At 43.0% G+C, this 25,554-nt stretch overlaps 1 protein-coding gene across 1 annotated transcript in view; it reads left to right on the forward strand.

The window, feature by feature from the left end:
• CFI (complement factor I) overlaps positions 1-25,346 on the forward strand; it is a 42,641-nt gene extending 17,295 nt beyond the window's left edge. Inside the window, exons 5-13 of the mRNA XM_066573834.1 lie at positions 1,773-1,880; positions 3,166-3,300; positions 7,472-7,528; positions 10,853-10,888; positions 14,877-14,977; positions 16,933-17,036; positions 20,745-21,028; positions 23,004-23,105; positions 24,966-25,346. Of these exons, the coding sequence (XP_066429931.1) occupies positions 1,773-1,880; positions 3,166-3,300; positions 7,472-7,528; positions 10,853-10,888; positions 14,877-14,977; positions 16,933-17,036; positions 20,745-21,028; positions 23,004-23,105; positions 24,966-25,183 (1,145 nt within the window). The 3' untranslated portion in view covers positions 25,184-25,346. The remainder of the gene's footprint in view (positions 1-1,772; positions 1,881-3,165; positions 3,301-7,471; positions 7,529-10,852; positions 10,889-14,876; positions 14,978-16,932; positions 17,037-20,744; positions 21,029-23,003; positions 23,106-24,965) is intronic.
• The last annotated feature ends 208 nt before the right edge of the window (positions 25,347-25,554 follow it).

The raw sequence follows: 25,554 nt of genomic DNA on the forward strand, positions 1-25,554 counted from the left end.
CGAAAATTAGTCGGCACCATGGAGACGAGGACGCTAACAACGGAGCAGGTAAGTATAAAACTTTTTATAACTTCTGTATGGCTCATAATTAATGCACAATGTACATTACAAAGTGCATTAATATGGCCATACAGAAGTGTATAGACCCACTTGCTGCCGCGGGACAACCCCTTTAAGCCAGTGGGTGTATATTTAAGAGCAGTTCAGAGTACAGGAGTTGTTCAACCTGAGGGAGACACACATGCCTCTCTGTGTGAGCTATGGACTCACTTAGTACAGTTGCTAAAACCCCTGTGACTTTTGTGAAGTGATAGAGAGGAATCTTCATGTAACAGTGCCCAACGGCAAGCCTTTTTTTGTTTCTATTTGTTTTGTTGTGCAACCATGCTAAATAAAAGTCTGATAAAGTGTCAACTAACCTACTTTCCTGGCTACTAGCTCCATGTTGCATGAGAAGACCTTCGGCTTTAACAAAGGTGATCCCAAACTGATCCCCTCACAATGGTTAACAAACAGCATGGCAACAGTACAATAATAAACACAGTAGTGTTCACATGAGCTGTCTTAATTGCTTGACTAGGTACACAACACACGGTTCAGTTCACACAATTTGTTACAAGTGGGTAAGGTTCTTTACAGCAACATCATCAACCCCCTTACATGCTACCCATAGAGGTTTATGGGGATGGTAGGGGGAAAAGGAGGAGGGAGCAGGAAACTAGCTGCTCTAATATTTTCCATACACCGCACACACAGAGAAGAGAAAACTGATCCTATATCTCTCTGTTGCATGTATCAGTAGCAGCAGCAGAATGGAGGACGTTATACAGCAGTACTGAGCAGTGTAGCTGCGAATCCAGCACTGTAGTGAGATACAGCATTTAGCAGCAGTGTTTCTTTGTACCACCCCTCTCCTTAAACTTCAATTGGCAGGACCTGTAACCTTATCTCTACATAAAGCTGAAAATCTTTCTCTACCTCATGTATACAGATAATCAGTGAATGGAGATGGAGTGATCAGTGCAGAAGGCAGGGGGAGGAGGAGAACAGTTTGATTACTCTCGAAAGAGGCATTTTTCTGTAATAAGATATTAAAGTTTCTTATCTTTGCTAATATTATTTATAACTTATGGAAAGTCGTTTATAATTGATGCACACCTTAATTAAATTACATTAAAGCGGACTGCCTACTCATTCAGCATTGGGATCTGACAGATTTCAATAGTCTGGCCTATTTGATATCTAGCAGTTTGGTGCCAATGGAGGCCTACAACAGTTGCAGCAAAGCCCAGAATGAAAGGAGGCCCACTCTTTGCCACAATGTAGTTTGTATCAATTGGCAGATGGAGGTATGACTCACTGACAAAAGGTTGATGTGGCCTTGCATTATCAGTAAATGCCACTTAACAGTATAGGAGGGCATGACTTGATGTCAGTAAAAGATATCCTGTGTAAGTAGAGTGTGAGATGCTTGCCTCCAGTGTATGAGTGGCACTTGTGCAGTTGGTATCAAAATGTATAAGTGTATGTCTTATGTGTTCTCTGTGTGTAAGGGGCTTGAATTCTTGTTTTTATTACATTTATAGAGTATATTATTCTTGTGGTTTTCTTGGCCCTCAATAGAGGATGGCCCATACACAATTCTTGCACATGGAGCTGTTGCCATCAGGGTCAACCCCTGCCTTAGTGTCCTGAGGATGCTGGATTATTAGAATTGTACTCTCATTAAAACACTTAAAAGTATAAGTAAATGCATTATTGTTTTATTGCAGAATGTAATGATACGTTCCCTTGTGTCAATGGAAAATGCATTGCAAATGATAAAATCTGTAATGGACAAAATGATTGTGGAGACCTCAGTGATGAACTCTGCTGTACAGGTAACTAAGACGTATCTATCACAAACACAGTATACTATTGGGGCTATTCTGGGGCTCCAAAAAGAATTACCCCATTGGAGTGGTGTGAAATATAAAAAAAGTAACCTCCTTCACTGTCTTCCTGTCCATCCAGGGAATCTCCACCACCTCTGAACTCAGAAGAAGCCGGCTGCGGTTAAGTGCTGTTTTTGTGTATGTGACTGCTTAGCCAATTATAGGCTTCAGCAGTCACGTGACATTTTTGAGGAAATCACAGGTGAAGCCTGTGATTGGCTGAGCAGTCATGTGCACAATGAATGACACATGACTGCAGCCAGCTTTTTTCTGGGTTCCAACTGGTTCGAACTGCGGCTGCAGCGCTGAACAGGGAGCCACTAAAGAAAGAAGGCATGACTATTCCACAGCAGTGGAATTGTTTTGCATATCTGAAAACCCCTTTAATACAAGTTGGCCTCCAATCTTCTGAAATTTTCTTAACGCATAATGACAGATCATATTATTGGGTATCTGGTAGCTGTCCTGGCAGAAATTTCTGGAATCTCTATCTCAGCACTTAGCTGCAAGAACCACTGATTTTAATAGTACTTTATGCTTGGAAAACTGCCATTAAAATCTGTGGTTTCTCCAAGCAGTGTCTTACATGACAGGTGTCTGACGGGAAATGAATGGATCAAATTATCAAGATATTCTAAGACGTGTTAGTCATTTGGTTACAATATAGATGGACATAAGATAATATTTGGTGTTTCACTAAACTCCTAACCAGGATGTAAGTATCTAAGCCCTTCAAAATATCCAGCAACCCTAATATGGGGGTTAAGTGATTTAGTACTGTTGTCTTGTATCAATGGAAACCTAGGTTCAAATCCAACCAAAGGCTATATCTGAATGGAGTCTGTGTCCTCCTCATGTGTTTGCGTGAGTTTACTCTGGACACTTTGGATTTCTCCTTCAAATGGAAAACATACTGATAGGTTAATTGGCTTCCTAAGAAATTGGTCCTAGTAGGTGTAAGGTGAGAGGATTAAATTGTGAGAAACAGACTGATAAGAGTAGTGAAAAATGTATAGCGCTGTGGAGTATGCTAGTGCTAAATAAGCAACAGAGAGAATATGTAAATACATTTGGTAATATGCTGATCAGCTTTACAACTACGTAGCGTTCCATGTAGTGTTTGTAGTAAACAGTATGGCTTATTTGCCATTTATGTCCTCAAATCTATATTTCTTCTATTTCTGTGTCGTATATGTACGCTTATTTTATTTATTGTGTTATATCATTTCAGAATGCAAAGATAGTTTTCACTGCAAGTCAGATATATGCATTCCAATGGATTATGTGTGCAATGGTGAGGTGGACTGTGTCAGTGGAGAAGACGAGGTTGGCTGTAGCACTGCAGAAGAGAAGGTTGTCTCCGAAGGTAAAATAAACATACTCACCTTGTATTTGTGCTCGGCAAGAAATAGAGGCATACAGCGGCGTAGCTAAAGGCTCATGGGCCCTGGTGCAACAGTTCATCTCGGGGACCCCAACTTTTCTTAACCCCTTAACGCGGAGGCGTAACTTGAAGCTCTGGGGCCCCAATGGAAAACCTGTGACAGGGACCCAACTATAATGCTTTATTCATAGTACTGGGCTCCCTATATGGAGAAGAGAGGCCTTATGGGCCCCCTAAGGCTCCTAGGCCTGGGTGTAACCGCATCCTCTGCATCCCCTATAGTTATGCCAGTGGAGGCATATATTTATGTATTGTTTTAAATCTTATGGTGGTAAAAGTTGCAGTTTGCATACCACAAAAAAACATTCTCTGAGTTATAGGACATAGAGCATCACAACGAAGGGGAACTAGCATATAACAAATCAATTTCCCAACAATATGGCATTCTATTGAGTTACTTAATATGATAATACACTGTGCTGACAAGTGCGGCCAGTGCATAAGTCTTTTATAGCCACAGCATGTTGGCTCAGGTCGTACTTGCTAACAACACTGCACAATGACACAATTTAAAGTAGCAAAGAAAACAAAGACATTCCAGATAGTCATGTTACTCAAATAAATCAATGTTTAATTTCCTGTGGCCTAGGTGACAACACATCTTCAGTAATACAAAGGGACTATAGTTATAAGCTCAAGGCTTTCCTTGTTACCTTGTAAGACATCAAAATAAAAGTTTCACCTGAAAGATAGATTTATATCTTGTTATACTTAAGCCCTTCCCGTCATACAGTTTAGGTTCTCCCTTGTCATATTTTTCATCCCTTCCTTCTAGGAGCTATAACTCTTATTTTTCCGTCAACATACCCATATGAGGGCTTTTTTTTTTGTGCGACAAGTTGTATTTTTTTAATGGTACTATATGATGTACTGAAAAAACTATTAAACATTTCTGAGTGGGGGAACTGGAGCAAAACAATTGAATCATTTTTTAGAGAGTGTTTTTTTTTTAGGAGAGTAAAAGTGATATGTTAACTTTATTCTGCAGGTCAGCACCATTATGGTGACTTATATATGTTATGTTTGTGGGGGGCACAACTACGATGTCCTTCACGGGCATCACCAAAACGTCAGACTTAAATGTAATAATGTCCGCAATGGACCAACACATAATTGCATTACTTTACCGAAACAAGGAAAATACAAAATGCAAGAGAGGGAACGCTCTACCTAACTAACTATGGCTTGGCGGGTCCTGCCTAAAAGCAGGGTAATTGTCCTGATAGGGACATCCCCACATCTCGAACCTAGCCTGTCCCCAGATGGAAGATAGGGAAGTATATATAGCAGGTGGAAATCCTAACAGAAATAGGCACAGATAAATAAGCCCCACAATAAACATATCACCACTGGTACTTAGCTGTAGACAACCATCAGACACCTCAGACAGGACAATAACCAGCACTCATGTAGAGACGGTGCCAGAATAAATACACCTCCATTATGGCCGATAGGCCAACTAGGGAAAACACTTCCCTGTCAATCAGTCCCTACACCACAGTAGATATTGAATCAGGGAAGCAAAGGAATGGAACATTAAACACTGAAGAATTCCGGACAGCCAACTCCTAAAACAACTCCTAAGGCTACGTCTGCAGTGACAGGAAAACCCAGAGGGATTCCCGACAGACGACTCCTAAGAGAACCTTTGTAGTGACAGGAAACAGGCACTTGTCGGTACAGTCACGTGAACCGGGGCTGACGCACGAAAGGGCAAATGCAAACGATAGTTGCCCAATGTCAACACGGCCACCAACAAGGTGACAAGCAATAATTTGTCAGTAGTCGCTAGTCATTTCCCTTCAGCTCACTTAAAAAATAGTAGCTTGTTGATGAAACGTTGTTTGGTGTAAAGTTACAATCACTCATACTTGAATGACTTGGAATGAGTTTGCATGGAGATCCGTGTGTGAGTGATACAACTAATGAACAATAAGCACTCAGTGTACAAGCAAACAAATAACTGTTTTTCATAAGCTTGAGCGATAGTTGCTCTATGTAAAGGTACCTTTACTACTATGAAAAATTGATTTTTGTGGCCGCATTCTGGCATCCATAAGTTTTTTCCAACAATGCAGCTGTGTGAGGGCTTGTTTTTTCAAGGCAAAGTGTAGTTTTTATTGGCACTATTTTGCTGAGTATACAACTGTTCAATAATTTTTTATTAAAAAAAACACAATTCCAGCATGGCACAGCGTTTAATAACTGCGATAAATAATAACATTTTATTAGTTATGCAATTTGTTTAAACATTTTTTTAGTCCCCTCGTGGGATTTGAACATGTGCTCCTTTGATTGCTTGTACAAAATATTGCAATATATTGCAATGCTTCTGTATTGCAGTGTATTTGCAGGGATCTTGGGTCCGGGTGACTGGGTGTCCCTTAATAACCCGCAATCCCTGTCCCTACGTACTTGCCCCCCTAGGCTAAGCCTTAGGGCGACAACTGGAAGACAGTCTCTAGACTGGCTAGGGATGTGGGTGCAGGACCCAGGCACACAGACAAATACAAGAGACAAACAAACACAAAGGCAGGTCAGGCAATACAGGTCAGCAGCGGGAGAAAATGTGGTACAAGGGGTCAGGCGAAGGCAAATTCAAGTCCAAAGCAGGTAAGTCAAAACAGGAGATCAATACAAAGGAATGCAGGTGTAGCTGGAGACCAAACAAACACTGGCAACCTAGGAGGAAAACTGAAACGTTTAAATGCTGCCAGAACTCCCGCCCCAGCAGCTGATTGGGGTGGGGAGCCTGACAGCAGCAGGACCCAATCGCAGGACGCTGGGAGAAAACCCCTCAGCGTCTGCTAAGGACAGGCAAAGACCCAGACATCCAGCAGCGAGTGCAGAGCAGAGACCCAGACCTCAAGCAGCGAGTGCAGAGCAGAGACCCAGACCTCAAGCAGTGAGTGCAGAGCAGAGACCCAGACCTCAAGCAGCGAGTGCAGAACAAGCGCACCCGGGTGTTATGGCAATGGGGACGCGGCGTGGACGGTAACCCGCCGCGTCTCCAGCAACCCAGCTAACTAGGCGCACTCTCCCTGTGCGCAGGAGGGCGTGCCAGGAGCCAGCGCACTGGATCACAGGGGGGCTCTGGGAGGTCACCAAGACCGGGACTTCTCTGTGCCGCACCCCTGCAGCCTGGGCAATAGGGCCGGTAGTGTGGGCACGGAGACCCCCGGAGCTGCCGGACCTGACAGTATTCTCATGGCAAATCAGCATCCCACTCTTCTTGGAATTAAGATAGACGCAACTCAACTGAAATTTTGAGTTAAGAGAGGTGCAGCCACTCAACTTCAGTTTGGAGGAATATTTAAAAATCTGACCTCTAAGCAAATATCTCAGTCATTAGCGATCCAAAAGCAGATCAGATCTGATAGGAGACAAAGCTACACAGCGTTTTCCTACTTGTAGCATTTGGCAGGGATCACAGCAGTCGGACCCTCAACCTTTTCATATTTACATTGATGTCATATCGTAGCAATACGCCATCCGTGTTTGTGTCGCGATAACCCCCTAGTGGCCAAACTTTTCTTTTGCGTAAACATTTATTTTTAAAAGATTTGATTTTCATACAGTTTTACGGCAGCCTATAATTTGCTGACATAAGTCACAAGGCAAGTGCTTTCTGCTGATATAATTTCTACACTCTGGCTGCTGGAGCTAATGATGAGTTATCTGCACGGTTTATTCACATTTCCACTGCTCAGTCCCGCTGAACTCTGTCCTACATGATGATGTTATGTCTCTCTGTGTGTTATAGAGAGAGAGCAAAATCTGCAATTCTCTCTGCCACAGCTATACAACACAGCACAGCAGCCAGGCTCCTCCCATCAGTTCTGAGAGTACTAAGAATCAGAAACGGGCTGCAGAGGGGGAAATGGGGACAAATACACGATACAAGTTATACAATGGCCAGAAATAGTGCTATTTACTTTAATTGACTTGAATTCCTCCACTATAAATTCTAACACTGATGAAAGAGTTGATGTTCAGATGTGATGGTTATGGAAAACATGTATGCTGATGGTAATTGTGACCTTTAACTATGGCTTTAAATCTAAAGTATATTATTTATCCCTAATTATTTTAGCAGATCCAGCGTGTCCAGCGGTAAGATCTGAAAATCCTGTAACTAGCACTGATGATGGTAACTATATATTCAGTTTACAAGTCCAAAATGTGTTTGTCACTGCTTGCTAAGCTGCTTCTAGACAGAACGATATTGTTCACAAACTTGTCCAAATGAGCGAAAGTGGATGATAATCGTTCAGTCTAAAGCTAGTTTCACACGGGCAATCGTGAGTTTGCCGCAAGAAAATCCTAGCAAAATTGCGTCTTTGTTTCCACTGTCGCCCGTGATAAAATCGCATGATTTTTTATCTTAAAAGCTAAAGGGACTTTCTAATGTTAATCGCATTGCAAAGTGCGTTTGTTGCGTTGCGATGCGATAAAAAGGAGACTCTATAGGGAAATTAAAAAATTGCAGAACGATAGAGCATGCTGCGATTTTCTATTCTCTCACCATCTTATCAGTGAAAACATCGCTAATGGGAAGGAAACCATTGTAAATCATTGGTTTCCTAATCTGCTTTTTTACTGACTATCACATCAGGTGAAAATTGTGCAATTTTCTTACTTGTGTGAAACCACCCGGAGGCTGGACACCCACTGGCGATATTTTCTGTCTTGCGCTGCGAGAGCAAGTGAAAACACTCGCCTCGCAGCGCAAGAAAGGCGCCAGAATGAGACCGGGATATCGCCAGTCTTTTCAATGGGGCCAGCGCCAGCAGCGCTAGCCCCATTGAAAAGATATGGAGAATACCGCGGACTTCTGCCACAGCTGTGACAGCTGTGGCAGCAGTCTCCTTTATCCCCACGGTCCCCGCGGTCTCTCTCTCTCACCCCCGCCCTCCCCGCATGCTGCTCGGACGAATATTCAGTTACTCGAGAAGACTGATGCTCGCTCGAGCATCAGCCTTAAGCTAGCGTGCTCACTCATCTCTAGTGGGAAACCTCTTTAAGTCATCCTAGTCATTCTGCATCCTTATTTTAATATATGATTGGTATACAATATAATGGATGAGATACAGATAGAGTAATTTTTGTGCCATGTGTATTTTTTTCCATGGTTTGTGAATAGGGTTCTATAATTCACCCCTCACTTGAATTTATTGTACTTTGGTTGCAGAATTTCAGTATGGATTCCACTCCAAAACATGCCTCAAAACCACCGCATGACAACAGGGCACACACGCAAATATACACCTAACCCCCACATAATGAGCTTCAGTAACCACAAGTACATAAATAGGCTTCACTGCTTTCAAAATATAAGTAAAATTAAACTAGTCTAATCAAGTGTCACACACTTTAGGGTGAAGTCTTCAAACTTGTCTACATAGGGGAAAGCATTTGATTCTCACACAATAGTCATAGCGTAACAGTGGAAAATCTTTAAGGGACCTTCCATAACAGTGTCGCAGAATATGCCGTCTTGGAATTCAGCACCAAAATCATCACGGCTAACTGCAGATTTTGATGCAGAAATGTTAGCAATGCAGATTTTGGTGCTAAATAGAGATGAGCGAGCACCAAAATGCTCGGGTGCTCGTTACTCGGGACGAACTTTTCGCGATGCTCGAGAGTTCGTTTCAAGTAACGAACCCCATTGAAGTCAATGGGCGACCCGAGCATTTTTGTATATCGCCGATGCTCGCTAAGGTTTTCATTTGTGAAAATCTGGGCAATTCAAGAAAGTGAGGGAACGACACATCAACGGATAGGGCAGGCGAGGGGCTACATGTTGGGCTGCATCTCAAGTTCCCAGGCCCCACTATTAAGCCACAATAGAGGCAAGAGTGCCCCCCCCCCCCCCACTGTCAGCATAAAGATTGTTCTCCTCTGCCATAGCTGTAACAGCTGTGGCAGAGAAGAACGATGTTTGCCCATTGAATTCAATGGAGCCAGCAATACAGCAGGTTCCACTGAAAGCAATGGGATGCCGCCGATCGCGGGATGAATTGTCGGGAAGGGGTTAAATATATAACCCCTTCCCTGCAATTCATCCAGAAAAGTGTTACAATAAAAATATATACCGGCGTATAAGACGACGGGGCGTATAAGACAACCCCCCAACTGTCACCTTATACGCCGGGAATACAGCGGAGCAAAGAATAAAAATCATTACTCACTTCTCCTGGTGTTCTGCGGCGCTGCTGCAGGCTGTCGCTCCCTCCTGGTCCCCGGCAGAGCATTGCTTTCTGGACGCAGTGGTTGAAATCCCCGCCTCCAGGAAACACACGTGCCTTCAGCCAATCACAGCCATTCAATGACATCATTGTCATTGGCTGTGATTGGCTGAAGGCACGTGTGTTTCTGGAGGCGGGGATTTAAAGCCCTTCGTAGAGAAAGCAATGCTCTGCCGGGAACCAGGAGGGAGCGACAGCCTGCAGCAGCGGCGCAGAACGCCAGGAGAAGTGAGTAATGATTTTTATTCTTTGCTCCACTGTATTGCCGGCGTATAAGGTGACAGTTGGGGGGTTGTCTTATACGCCCCGTCGTCTTATACGCCGGTATATATTTTTATTGTAACACATTTCTGGATGAATTGCAGGGAAGGGCTTATATATTTAAGCCCTTCCCGACAATTCATCCCGCGATCGCCGGCAGCCCATTGCTTTCAGTGGAACCTGCTGTATTGCCAGCTCCATTGAATTCAATGGGCAAACATCGTTCTTCTCTGCCACAGCTGTTACAGCTGTGGCAGAGAAGAATGATTTGTCTTCTATATGTTCTCAATGGGGTCGGCGCTGCTGCCGCCGGCCCCATTGAGCGCATATAGAGAAGAGAACAGAAATCGCAGATCGCACATAGCTGCGATCTGCGATTTCTATGGCCTAAGAAGGACCGTTGGGGTTCTTGAAGCCTAAAATCACTCCTAACACTCTCCCTATAGCAGCTCCGGCATCAACAACACTTTCCCTGAACTATGTCAGAATGCATCTGTGGCGAGCCGCGGGAGGGGCAGATTTTAATACTCGGGTGACACCTGATCTCGCCAGCCACTCACTGCAGGGGGGTGGTATAGGGCTTGAACGTTGCAGGGGGAAGTTGTAATGCCTTCCCTGTCTTTCTATTGGCCAGAAAAGCGCGCAAATTTGTCAGGGAAGAAAATGAAAGTAACCCGAACACCGCGTGGTACTCGTTACGAGTAACGAGCATCTCAAACACCCTAATACTCGAACGAGTATCAAGCTCGGACGAGTATGCTTGCTCATCTCTAGTGCTGAATATTCTGCATGAATATTCCATCTTGTGTGAAAGGTCGCTAAAGAGAATGGTTCCCCCTTCACATAGTGAGCATCGGGGATTATTTTGTTCTTCCATGGTATGCATAGAATTACTTAGTTTAAAGGGACCAATAGTAAACCACCATTTTATAGTGACTTTCTTATACTTTTCTATTATGCAGAGGAGAATAATGCAGTAAGCTACGACATTGATGCAGGTAAGCAAGCACATAGACTTCCATGGCACTTCAATATGATTTTGTAAATATATGTTTAGGAAATAGCAGTGTCCTGACCTTCTGTCATTGGTGATATCACAGTAGTTCTGAAACCTTTTTCATCAAAAAACATTTTTGAACAATGTTAAAAACATATTTGGAGGAGTCTTTGGTCATTCCACTCATATCTTTTGCATAGTGTCAGTGGCATAGCAAGAGGGGTCCAACACCCTTACTACAAATATGTTGGACTTTATTTCAAATGTATGGCGGGTTTTTTATCCTTTTTTTACATCTTATGATTTGGAGTGAATGTAATATATGAAGTATAACATGCTTTTTTATGCTTTCCATAGACTGCACTTTCTTGTGTGAAAGACTCAATTAAACTTACAAATGACAGACAACATGCCCCCAAAGGGAGGGGGTGGTGCTGCAAGTGACTACACATCAGAAAAAATGTTATACTATATGGCACCCATTCAAATAAATGGGTTGATTACATATGTAGTGGCCCAGGGTTGAGCACTACAAAAGACATTGTAGTAACTTCCAGTTAAATGTGTCTATATGACTTTAAGACTGTTTATTTCATGTTGGTAACCAGCTTAACCTTCCTGACGACCACCACTGTACTCTATTGGCTGACAGGTCACTCATCCCCATTGGGCATTCCATTAACCAGCAACAGCTCAGGGATAGGCTGTCTGGGTAGTGAGAAGAGAGAAAGCCTGTGATTGGTGGATTTGATTCCTGTCAGGAGCAGATCAGTCAGTTAGAGAGAGTGGGAGTTTGCGAGCAGAAGAGAGAGGAAGCAAAGACCAGAGCAGAAGAGAGAGAATTACAGTGCAGTGAGAAGGAAGAGGTGAGAGTACAAAAGGAGGATTATGTTTAAGGAGAGAAAAAGATCAGGAAAGGTAGTTTAACCCCTTGAGTGGTGGGTTTCCTACCACCCTGTCGTTCCCACCAGGGCAGGTTTTTTAAAATGGTCTAATCATTGAATTTCAACTAATTTTGCAGTTGCGTCTCAAGAGCCATAACTTTTTCATTTTTCCATTGACATGGCCATGTGAGGGCTTGTTTTTTGCGGGACAAGTTGTGATTTTTTTAAACAGGGGGGAGGAAAAAAAGAAATGGGGAAAAAAGAAAAAAAGCGGCCATGTCATTAAGGGATTAAATAATGCATTAACTTCCTTCTCTGGGTCATTACGACGCATGGATACCACATGTGTGATTGTATTTTTGATTTTTTTTACAAAGTAAAGGGAGACAAGTGTTTTTATTTTTTTTAAATAATTTTTTAACTTTTTTTTTTATTATTTTTTTTTTGTCCCTTTAGGGGACTTCCACAGGGACCCATCAAGACCCCTGATCACATTCCAGGGTTCCGATGGTGACAGCCCTTTACATGCTGCAGTGACAGCCCTTTACATGCTGCAGTCACATAGACTGCAGCATGTAAGGGGTTAACACAGCAGAGATCAGAGGTTTTCTCTGATCTCTGCTGTAAGAGCTAGTACCTAGCTGTCCTCTGACAGCCAAGCACCAAGCTCTCCCTGCCACAGAGACCATTGGCTTGCTTCTGACAAGCCGATGGTCTCTATGGCAACCTGTAAACAAACCAGTGCAGGAGATTGCCGACATATCGGCAATATCTTCTGCTGGTTTTTCAAAGCCCTTGCTTTGTTCTCTGTGGGTCTGTGCAGGCAGAGCACACTGTCACAGCTTGTGGCATTGTGCTCTGCAGCTCCCATAGTGATACATAGCCCGGAAATCTTCCGGGCTATGTTACTATGAGCAGTGGAGGCGTGCCACTCAAGGGGTTAAATGGAAAGAAAGAATAGAGATAAAAGACTGAAAAGACAGGAAAAAAGAGAAGAAGAGAAAGGAGATCTATGTACAAGGTAAATGGGAGAGAGAGGGGAACAGAAGGGAGAAGCAGAGTGTATAGAAGTGGTCCCTTTACTTACCTTATCATAGAGCCCAAGTGTACAGATGTGGTTCCTTTACTAGCATGAAATTTATCTACCTCAAGAAATGAAGTAATGTCCATGGTGTTTAATATTAATTTATTGAAGATCAATCTCTGCAAATAAATTGTTTTACTGTTTACTGTTCATCCTGACTCCTGGAGTCCCTTCTCACCAACATCACCATCTGCACTGAGGTACTACACCACCTTCCAGGGAAAAGGACTACTTCCCCATGTTTATTTTATTTTTCCCTTTTATTGATTTTTGCTCGTAGCAGGTTCAGGCCTGGCTATGGGCTGGCATCACGAAACAACACAGTTTACCACCATACCCTGCCCGACTCACGGGGAGCATCATACAATGAACCGCAAAACTAGAGACTTTAGATATTTTTATTCTGTTGGTCACTGCAGTCAGTGAGGTGGAAGAGCAATGAAGCCACCGCTGCCATTGCCCACAACTAACATCCCAGTACGCACCACACATAGAGCAGTTCTCTGGCTGATATGGAGGGAGGTCCCATCTAATAGGGCGTATAGACAGGGGTTATCCTAACGGGCTTAGACTTTAATGAATAGAATTAAATCTACGTCACGAAGGCCTTGTTCACACAAGTGCTGTTTTAGCGCGTGCGTGAAAAGAACGCAGCTGTACTGCACTAAAGATCGCATGAACGGATGAATTCCAGCTGTTTTTGATTAGCCCGTTCACACAATCGGAGGTGCGTGGTGCGTGTTTTCCAGCTCCCATAGCAGTCTATGGAAAGCACGCACCAAAGATAGGTCAGGTCCTATCTTTTCTCACACCACGGAGCTTGCATGCGAGCTTTGCAGTCGCATGTCCTTTCTTTGATTGGTGCGAGTATCTTGCGCATCTAAAATTCCTTCATGCGAACACTTCTATAGCAAACCACTGGTTCTTATAGAAACACGCTTTTCATGCGCCTCTAATGCGCTAAAACAGCGCTGGTGTGAGCGAGGCCTAAAACAGCCAGTTGCAGTCAATGAAAATGAGTTCCATCGCAGGATTTGTTTCAAATGCTTTGGTTGTTATTAATTAAGCGCTAGGATTGGAATATTTAATGAGCTCCATAATATAAGAAAATACATGTGTAGCAATGTGTATAATGCTTGAAAGTAGGGAAAGCATTATATACAGAATGTTATTCAAACTGTTGGAGATCTCTTTCAATATGTACGTCATACTAATCACCAGCATCCCCTTAGTGAAAAATACCAGTAAGCTGATAGGATCAGAGGCAAATTGACCCACGTGTGAGCAGAATTATTTGCGCTGTTGCATAATTTTTTTTTGTTCTCTGTAAGCAGCCAATTTATTTTGGCATGAGAAGGACTGTAGTGATCTACAACAGACAAGACATCCAGAACACAACTATTATTGTAATCTTTACATGTTTTCTGGCATGCTTGGCCTATTTAAATGCCCTGTGTGCCCTATCAGTGCATGTGGACATCATTGGGGTGGGGGTCCCCTACCGCACAGAGTAGCTCTCGCACTGGTAGATACAACAATGTACACAGTGTTACATTACATTGCTATTTTTTTTTTACTTCCAATTGACTAAGGGCTCACATCCACTTGCGTTTTTTTAACGCTGCGATATTGCTGTATTTTTTTAACGCAATTGTCAATGAGACTTTCTAATGTTAAAAACACATCGCAAGTTTGTGCTTTGCAATTTCTGTGCGATGCGTAAAAATCGTGTTTAAAAAACGCGCAAGAAAAATGCAAGTGTGCAGAAGCCCTTAACTGTAAGTTGCTGCAAACAAAAAGTAGCAGAAACAGCCAGCAGAATTAGTGCACTGCATACCTGACCACAAAGTGCTTATATGTGGACATAGAAGTAGTCTATAATATATTATCATTTTCTATAGATTATATGTTTCTCTTTTTACCATGTTTTTTGGAAAGCAAAGTAAGTTCCAATTTTCTTCATTTGAGCTCTTGTCACATGATTCACTAAAATTGTTAATGTTTTCTTTGTATCCAAAAAGAGAGAAGATTTATAAAGGACAATATTCCGAAGCTCAACTGTGGAGTTTCTAAAGAGCATGTAAGAGTGAAGAGAATCATTGGAGGAGCAAAAGCAGAAAAGGTAGAACTGACGTATATTACACAGCATAACACACGGAAACTATATAAGGGTGGTCTCATACCTGCGCTCGAGGTTCCGCTTTCTTGATCTGTTCAGGAAGCAGGAAAAGGTAATCCCCGCGGCCAAACAGCTTCATCTTTGGGTGGAACAAAACAGTATCAGACGGGCCCCATTGACTATAACGGGACCCGTCCATTTCCGCCCAGCTGCCTGACTTTTGTACTGAAGAAATAGCGCTGCATACCAGATCTGTGATGGAGCCTCTGACCGGAAGTTCCAACGCAGATGTGAAACCAGTCTTACTCCAAATTCGCAAATGTCAGGGAAACTAGTGCCAGAACTGACTTCATAGTTTTCTGTGGGATCGTTCATGGCATCTGGCGCATTGGTTTTGATGTCTGATGTCTCCCAGCGCTGGACAGAAAAATGTTCCATGCATTTTCAGTCTGGATATGGACGCTGGTGTACAAAGTGCATTAAATACATCAGCAGCACAAAGCTCCTTCCCAACTTCAAAGTTTGTTAAAATTTATGTGTAGGAAAGGGTCGGTTCACATTAGCTTCCGTTAGCAGGGAATTTGTCAGAAGGTCTTTGCCCCTGAAACTATCAATACCTCACTGTTCTGCTTCTCCATACTTAGGTGTCCTAAGTAGTCCAAAGAATTCCTCTTTATGATAAAGACGAACTTTAAAATGATTTGGCATCAGGTTCATGCTGCCTGAACCACAGTCAGGGCTCAGTCACACGGGCGCAGCGGCACCCGTACACCGGCGCCGAGGCGCCCGTGTGACTGACAGAAGACGGGTGTACCTGAAGACAGCCATCTCTCTCCAGCGCTGATGAAAGAACACATGACCGGCAATGAAGCTGGTCACATGTTCTTCCTCCCGGCGCTGCAGAGAGACGTCCGTCTTAAGGTACGGCTGGCTGCAGTAATACGGGCGCCGATGCGCCCGTGTGACTGAGCCCTCAGCATTACCCTGGGACATGACTGCATACTCTGGATACCAAACAGACACTGACAGGAGCTAGGTTTATATGTATGCAAAGACCGGGGGATTGGCTAGCAGGAGATCACCACACCCCGCCAGCTTAATCATTCAACACCTGTGGAGCTGTGCTGCTAGAAACCATAGTACTACAGGTCCCAGCAGCACAATGTAACAATACTTAGGATTGTGATTGTAACAAGGGGGTATCCTCTACGTCTAGAGGAAAGAAGGTTTTTATAACAACAAAGAAGGGAGTTCTTTACTGTAAGAGCAGTGAGACTTACACACTATGTTACTATGTTGTACAACTACATTGATGTACATGCACCGAGCTATCAGGAAGTGCTTCCTGCAATCCACCATACCTGTACAGCAAAGCTTTATGGGGTCACCGAGTCTAATGGCACAGTGACAAAGCAGTGATGGTTACCATCCTCAACAACAGGCAATCACTACTCATTGTAGATGGGCCAATGCGGCCTCTCCATAGCTAAGATCGCTGTAATGTGCCAGACAGTTCTGACTGGCCAATTAGAGTTAGTGCAGAAAAATAAGGTACAATGTGACATAAAAAAACAATCCCAGGATTACTTGAATAAGTAAAAGCATTAAAAAGTTTTTTCCACAAAAAGCCAGATTTAAAAAAACAAGGCTGCGCCTCAATGTGTAAAATAGGCTGCGTCCTTATTAAGCAGTTTGTCATCACATTGTCCTTTGAGTCAAGCATCAAGATCTAGGCTGTGTAGGGCAGCAGAATGTTGAATCAGTGCCTGGATTTCCAATACAAGGATGCTGAATTTTGCTGTGGCTACATCAGCAGCCTCGTGTTTCTTCATATGTGTTGGTGGAGAGGAGATTCTGATTTATTTATTACTCAGTATTGACTTTAGTTCCATAATACTAAATACATTTCCAATACTTCTATCATGAATAATGTGTCATTGAATTTGTTTCCATTTCAGAATCAGTTTCCTTGGCAAGTGGCTATAAAAGATGGCAGCAAAATTAACTGTGGAGGAATTTACATAGGTGGCTGCTGGGTGCTGACTGCTGCCCACTGTGTCAGGTACAGGGTTTTCCATCAATTCCGTAAATCTGCTTAATCTTTTTGTTTATTTTTATTTTTTATTTCTAATTCATAGGTCTAATATTAGTAATTATTAGGTAATAATAGTACCAGTGTTTCTGGTGGCGCAGTGCACCACACATATGTGCTATATGGTACATCAATTATGGTCCCTATACATCACACACACAGCTCTACTACGTTCATCCTGATTCACATACATTACACACACAGCTCTACTACATCCATCCTGATTTACACACATTACACAGACAGCTCTACTACATGCCGCACAGTTCTACTACATCCATCTTGATTCCCAAACATTACACACACAGCAAATTACGCACACAGCTGTAGTACATTGCACAGCCATTATTATTCACACACATTACACATACAGCTCTACAACATCCATCCTGATTCACACACATTACACACACAGCACATTACACACACAGCTATACTACATCCATCTTGATTTCCACACATTACACACACAGCTCTACTACATCCATCCTGATTCCCACACAGTACACAAACAGCACATCAGACACACAGCTCTACTTCACACACATCGCACACATGCAGCTCTGCTACATACACATCCATACTTATTTCCACACATCACCAGACTCCTGGATACAGTGATGAGACCCTGGTCATGTGATTCCTGACTCCACCCACAGAGGTGATCACATGACGATGACCTTATCACAGGTCCTAGTAGTAGCTGCTGTCGGCTTATCCAGTATACAGTACTTTCTACCAAACTGCACAATGGCTCCTCCCACAACAGTGATGTCACCACAGGTCCTTCAGCCCACCCGATCTCTGAGGTGACGGTAGGTCGGTGTCTTCTGTCAGGACCACTGAGTTGTGTCTGAGATAATAACGGCTTAGTTGTATTCTCATTTTGTTATTTTGTCCTCCCCTTTTCAAGAGCCCTAACTGTGTTCTTCTGTTGGTCAGGCTAGTGTTTTATATATGTTGTAGGACGTTCGATGATGTCACCAGGGGTGGAGCGTTGATGTTACCAGGGCTGGAGCATCAGAAGCACTCACATTCTAAGTGACAAGTGGTCGTTAGTAGTTTGATTCTGTGCTGATTCATTTTATAATTATTTTTTACTAAGATTAAAGTGCACTTTTGGCAGTTTTATATCCTGTTTCATTTCACACAGTCATAGATAAAAGAACTGTCAGAGTTAAGGGAAACCACTGTCTTCGGGTCCCCCATAGTACTTAATAACAAACGAGCAGTTACTTACCTCTTCCTGCTCCCCCGTGGCTCCGGTCTCTCTGTAATGTCACTCTGCATGCTGAGCCCATCTACAAACAAGCTGCAGTAGCCAATGAGAGCTCTCAGTGATCATGGCCGAGTGCTACCATTGGCTGTTACAACAGGTTTATGGCACAGACAGCAAAGACGAGAGCTGGCGGCAGAGGACGAATGAAGACGTGGGAGAGGTGAGTAACTGCTCATTTGTTTTATACCATGGGGGATCTGGTGACAGGGGTTTTGCTTAACTCGGACAAACCCTTTAAATTATAAAATTCTGTCTTCCTAAAAATAAATTTATATATTGAAGTCAATAATAAATCCATCATCAGTAAACTCCTTAATCCCCCAGTGGTGACTGCAAGCAGGCAGAATTTATTATGCACCTAATTTCTCTTCAAAAAACATTGTTTAAAAAAGTGCATATACTGTAGCATTAAAATGACGAATTTTGGCTACTAATAGCCACCACTAGGTGGAGCTTAGGCTGCTTTCACATCTGTGGGAGCAGAAAAGGGGAATTCTTTGGCCGAATGGATCAGTCTTATAGTGAAACCAAACAGCGCCAAATGAACCCCTTTGACTATAATGGGATCCGTACTCTTTCCGCTCAGCTGCCTGGCATTTTATGGGAAGAAAAAGCTCTGCATGCAGATTACTGACACAGCCATTGAAGAATATTGCATTTTGCTTTAGGAAGCTCTTGGTTTGCTTTTGTGGTATATTTTGGGCTATTATCCATCTATTCTGTGAAGCGCTGTTATTTTTTTTGCAATGTTTGACGGTATCTGAGTGGAAAGTGTCCATCCTGCTACATCTATGTGCAGTCGCATCATCAGTAGACCTCAGTGAGCCAGTTCCATTAGCAGCCATACATGTCCATGTTATTGTAAGTTGCAGCTGGATTACATACAGTCGGGGACCAGAAGAACGTGAGGTCCCAACTGCACTCCTGGCATCAGCGCGCATATCCTACCCGCCACGACACCAGGAGTTTGGGGATATGATTGGCCGCAGAAGTCACATGCTTCTTGCCCAGTCTGTCTACCCAGAAATGACTGCCAAAGCTAGCGCTAGCTGTCAGTTGCGTCCAAGGAGAGGTGAGTATACCCATATTTTAGACAGGGCCCAACTAGGGGATGGGGTTTTGTTTACATGAGAAAAACCTTTGACTGTGAACAGTCAGCTACTATAAAGCTAGTGTGTCCATTCAAACAATGGCGCAAGCACATAAGCTCACATTACATACAACACACACACAGCATTCAAATACAGAGCACACACACATAGAGGTCTGCTATATACATGCACACACACAGCTCTGCTACATGCACACACCGCTCTGCTACATGCACACACAGCTCTGCTACATACACACACATCTGCAGCTGGCATGTTAAGCATTGATTTTATTACACTAAGGGCTGCTTCAGATGGATTTCGCGGGGATCAGGTGCTCCTATGGTGCCTTGGATGCGCAAATACGCATAAAAATAGAGCATGTCACTTTTTTTTGCATGCAGGAAATGTGTTTGCAAAGGTAAAAGTGCAAATGAACCCATTGAAAACAATAAGTTATATTCTCTGCACAATGTGTGCGCAAATTTTGGAATGCAAAACAGTGTACGATTCCCGAGGTCTGAAGCCGCCCTAAATCCCCACATACAAGTGTAGTAATACAGGCCACCTGGTTTCTTAGAGATTCTCCACATGGGTAAATTCTTTCACCAGTGGTTCCAGTTCTTCCACATTCGGCTGGTCAACAGACCGGTACTGATGTACGATCCGACACAGTACATTGCACACACTGCCTCCCACTTCCAGTCCAGGTTGAATCTCTATCCCTGGGCACCATTGCTCCAGCTGAAATGTTATGTACTACCCCATAACGCTGATTCCGCTGTACATTGTCAAATATATCAGCACAGAATTTTAAAGCTAAGTAGTATCTGCAACAAATATGCCACATGTGAACTCAGGGTGGTTCCACTTCTGCGGCGGGTACTCTGCGCAGGAAGCAGGAAATGGGAATCTCCTGGCTACATGGGTGCATCTTATGACAGTACCGAACAGCGCTAAACAGACCCCATTGACTATAATGGGGTCCATTCAGTTTCCACTCAGTGGCCCAGTACAAAATACTGGAAGAAAAAGTGCTAAATGCAGCACTTTTTCTTTCAGTTTTTTTGTGCCGGATTTGCAGTGGAACCTCCGACTAGAGGTCCCAGCGCAGATGTGAGACCACCCTAAAGTTCACATAAAATAGGCAAAAAAATAGGTAAAAAAAAATTTGATAGAGAATAAATCAGCGACAGATATCTGGGAATTTATTTATTTTAGTGGAAATGATCTTTAAAGTTGTTTTTCTCTAATATATGCAATAGTTCAGCAGAAACCTTCTTTTAAGCTGATCTTTCATGTTTGCAGGTCGGACCAGGCCCACAAGTACCGTATTATTGTTGAGCTTCTGGATCGCCTGAATTATGACAAAGACATTGATTCTTTCCCAGTGAAGAGTGTAAAAGTCCATGAACTCTACAACCCCAATACGTATGAAAATGATATTGCTCTGTTGGAAGCTGTAAATATATACAACGAGCCAGCATGCATGCAAGTAGACAATAACCTTGTACCTGCTTGCGTGCCCTGGTCACCATATCAGTTCATGCCAGGGGACACTTGTACAGTATCTGGATGGGGACGAGCAGAAGGTATATGAGTACAATTAATACGTTTCTTCTCCATCTTCTCTGTACTAGTCTTCTGTTTTTGTATTTCTGCTGTAAACATCATAGTTGTATTGCTATTAACATTAAAGGGATAGGCTACATTCACACTGTGTTTGCAGTGTACGTTTGCCATATGCACAGGAGAGCTCCCAGCATTAAACATATCCATCGGCCCCATTCACCCAAAGGAGGCAGAAACAGTGTTAGTATCCCATCTGAGTGTTAGTATATGTACCTGTTGTCTTTTTGCTGTATGGAATAGCGCTGCAGACTGCTCCATACAGCAGCATCCAGTATAACGTATGTTGGAGGTACACTGATGGGCGATGCAGAACACAGTCTGAAAAGGTCTATACACTGATACCGTAACACTACAATAACCAAGGGATGAGCATTGCTTGATTCAATGCATACCAGGGCTGACAGGCAGCACAATCACATACTGGATATCCCACAACTGCAAGTGCTGCAGTAGGGAGACTTCTATATTGTCTTATTATAGTTACAAAACTAAGGACGTCAAGATGAGCCATGGCCCAGAATGTAACATCATGCCATTTTTGTAACATATTTCAAAGAATTGTGCTGAACCCATGTGATACAATGCTACAAGTGATCGAAGGCTGGATTTATCAAACCAAAGGTGGGATATGCCACGACTGTAGTAGCCTCCATGGTACCATTGCTGCAAATGAACACTGACATGAAAAACGCAGAATAAATTATTTTTTCCTATATACATGCACTCATTATAAAAATGATGTGCTACGGGTGGCATGGAGGCTCTAGTACCCTGTTGCACCACCTCTAGCTTGGATACACGATGTAATACGGGGGGCATGGAGGCACTAGTACCCCATTGTACCGCCTCTTGCTTGGATACAACATGTGATATGGGCGGGCATGAAGGCTCTAGTACTCTGTTGTACCACCTCTAGCTTGGATACAAGATGTGATACGGGCAGGATGGAGACTCTAGTACTCTGTTGTACCGCCTCTAGCTTGGATACAAGATGTGATACAGGTGGGCATGGAGTCTCTAGTACCATGTTCTACCGCCTCTAGCTTGGATATAAGATGTGATATGGGCAGGCATGGAGGCTCTAGTACCCTGTTGTACCGCCTCTAGCTTGGATATAAGATGTGATATGGGCAGGCATGGAGGCTCTAGTACCCTGTTGTACCACCTCTAGCTTGGATACAAGATGTGACACGGGCAGGCATGGAGTCTCTAGTACCCTGTTGTACCGCCTCTAGCTTGGATACAAAATGTGATACAGGCAGGCATGGAGACATACAGGTTCTGTATTGTATCCTGCAGAATATCAGTCCACATTTGCTGTAACTGAGCCTCTATATCATGCAAACTCATAGGCTGTCAAGGTCAGTGTTCCGGATGGTTCCATTGGTGATAAAGCTGGCGACCAGGCAGGCCACGGAAGTGTGACAATGTTGTGGAGGCACTCCTGTGACACCCTTGCTGTATACAGCCGAGTATTCTCCTACTGGAGAGACAACACATGTGATTGCAGAATGTCCTGAACATATCGCTGAGCTGTCATTGTCTCTTGTACCACTACTAGGGGGGACCGACTGTTGTATGTGATGGCCCCAGAGACCACCACACCAGCAGTAGGGGCAGGATTGAGGCACTCACCGCTAGGTCTCCAGACATAAACACGTCCAAACTAAACCTGGATTCATCACTGAATACAACCCGGTTCCACTCCATAGCTGTATGGTTTTGTCGTTCGCGACACCTCAAAAGGAGGTGACAGTGGGTGTCAAAGGCCGTACATGTAATGGGTGCAGTGAGACCAAATGTTCTTTTCTCATCAGTGGAAGCTAGAGTAATGAAGAAGAACACGTATTATTAATAAGTTATTAACATGTACCTTACTATGTAACATGTACCTTACGATGTAACATGTACTTTATTATATTGTGACTCCCGCAGGGTTAAGCAAAGTATTTCACCTAAAGTGGGGCAATATTAGACTGATGAACAACTGTACGACGGTTTACAAGGGACGTTTCTTTGATAAGATGGAGTGTGCAGGTAAGGCCAGAATCTTCCCCTGCGATGTTCATTTCAGGTAAAAAATGTCACTGCGCCAAAGTGTTATCTCTTATATTCTGCATGACCAGCAGCTCCGACCCCTTACCACTCACGCCAGCGTGCCCCACGCACACACTACCACCTTATACACGGAACGATAATCGTTCAGATTCTCGCTGGATCGCAGAAATCTGAACAACAACATTCAGTATAAATGCTTGCAGCGACTAAACGGCGAACGATAATTTGTTCACTTATCGTTCAGTTTCTGCAAGATACTGAAAAACGATCGGCCCGTGTAAACAAGCAGTCCTTCATGTATGAACGGCTGCCTGTTTACTGTAAATGGAGGTGGACGGTGGAAGCAATCTCCAGCTACTCCACCTCCAGTCACTGAGTGATCATCGTTTCTGCGTGAAACTACAGGCGCAATTATTGCTGTATCGACAGTCGGACGCATCTGTGCCCTACAATAATCCTGTGTTTAAGGGCCCTTATCCTCTTTTATACCTCAATACTCAACATCCCTCCCACTGTATATACCCACGTTCCAAATTGGCTTAGTATGGCAAGAACGCTTGTCAAAATGTATTAGAGTTGAGCACTGACTGAAAGGGCTCTCCTGCTTAAGTGACATCCAGAAAGACAGTAATTTAATGGATGATACAGTGGGCATTCTGTGTCTGCTGCATTAACCCTTTTGAGATAGTTGCACCCAAATATATATCGATTTTTTTTTTTTAATTTTTTTTAAAGTCTAACAAAATAACTCATTCTAAGATGTCATGCCGTATGATTGATTGAAGGCTGCCACTATTATCAAACAGAAAAGTTTTGTTTATAAGTAATTATCACAAAGTCCACCTGAGTTCATCAAATGTCAGTCGCCTTAAAGGGAATCTATCACTTACTTTTTACCCTATAAGCTAAGCTTATGGGCTAAAAGTAGGTGACCTGCTGAGTCCGTGGATGTAAGTGTTATACTTACCTCCCCCGTTGTTTGCCTGGTGTGAGCCCTGAACGACGTCGCTCAATCTATTGAACGGTATGCTAAGTAGTCTACCTGGTCTAATTTTATAATCTGCAGAGTTAAATTGTGTAGAAGAATGATTAGATAAACAAGTCCTCAACATTTTCCTCCTCTTCTAGGAAAAAACCCTATATGTGACAATCAGAGAGAAAATATGCTCTGTGATTGATGGTGATGAGGTGATAACATGAACTAAAATTCATGTCACCCCTCCCCTAGTACAGGAAGATATAGAGTAGCCCTTATAGAACTGGAGCTACAGCCATTTAAAGCAGAATGAGCCCTGTTTGTCCAAAACTGTGATCTCCTTTTCCTTCAGAATGAACAGCGCTCGTCATAAACTGCTCAGGGGTTAAATATGTGGGCCAATGAAGATGAATAGAGCTAATACTCACACCTCTAGAGATGTCTAGTTCGGGCTGGACTCCACAGCAAAAGGCTGCCTGACTGACGGTAGACATACACTGGGAGAGTAATCAATAACATGCTGGCAGTTTTGTGGTGCCTTAGCTGAACCTCATCGCCAGTCTTCTGCACACCAGTTGTACAAAGTGCAGCGCTATGCCCGTCTTCATTTATACACCTCATTGTTCATGAATTTATTTTTCATCCAATACATGTAAAATTCACCATTCTTGTGACATTATCCAAATGATGTAGTGTTGTGATCTAAAGGATCAAGCACCTCACACTTTTCCTTCAGTATAATATAAACGTCTTTAAAAGTCCATAAAATCTTAAATCCGTTCAAAGAAATGATCATATATGCAACAGTCAAGTCATCCAAACAAAATCAAGCTTTATTATTTACGATTTCTTTACTATTTCAGGGACTTATGATGGTTCAATAGATGCCTGCAAAGGTGACTCAGGAGGACCGCTGGTATGCAAAGATGCTGATGAGGTGGCATATGTTTGGGGGATCGTAAGCTGGGGAGAGAACTGCGGTGAGGCTGGTTACCCTGGAGTGTACACCAAAGTCGCTCACTACTTTGAATGGATAAGCCGACATGTTGGAAGAACGCTCATCTCAAAACATAATATTTGATAAATCCTTGAAGATCGACCACAAATTATTAATGTCTTAATCTTAAACTGATTTTCTGACTCAGTATCTTTCCATGTATGTCTGTGTGGGCAACAATTATGAAGGCATATTCTCCTATCTGCAATGTTTCTATACTTTGTGTAATTAAAATCCCATGAATGTGTTTCAAGTGATATGTAGATAGATTTTTTTTAGTAAAATTAGAATTTTGTTTTTATGCTTTGTGGCCAAGAGATTAAAATTGTAGGCAAATTTTCTGAATTAGTACAATGGAGCTACTAAGGCCATGTGACATACAATATCAGGATCATTGTTTCTTTTATTCAGCTGTCTCCAGTGCATGTTATCAAAGTGCTCCGTACAGTATAGGT

Source organism: Eleutherodactylus coqui, chromosome 7, assembly GCF_035609145.1.
Source record: "Eleutherodactylus coqui strain aEleCoq1 chromosome 7, aEleCoq1.hap1, whole genome shotgun sequence".
Lineage (NCBI taxonomy): Eukaryota > Metazoa > Chordata > Amphibia > Anura > Eleutherodactylidae > Eleutherodactylus > Eleutherodactylus coqui.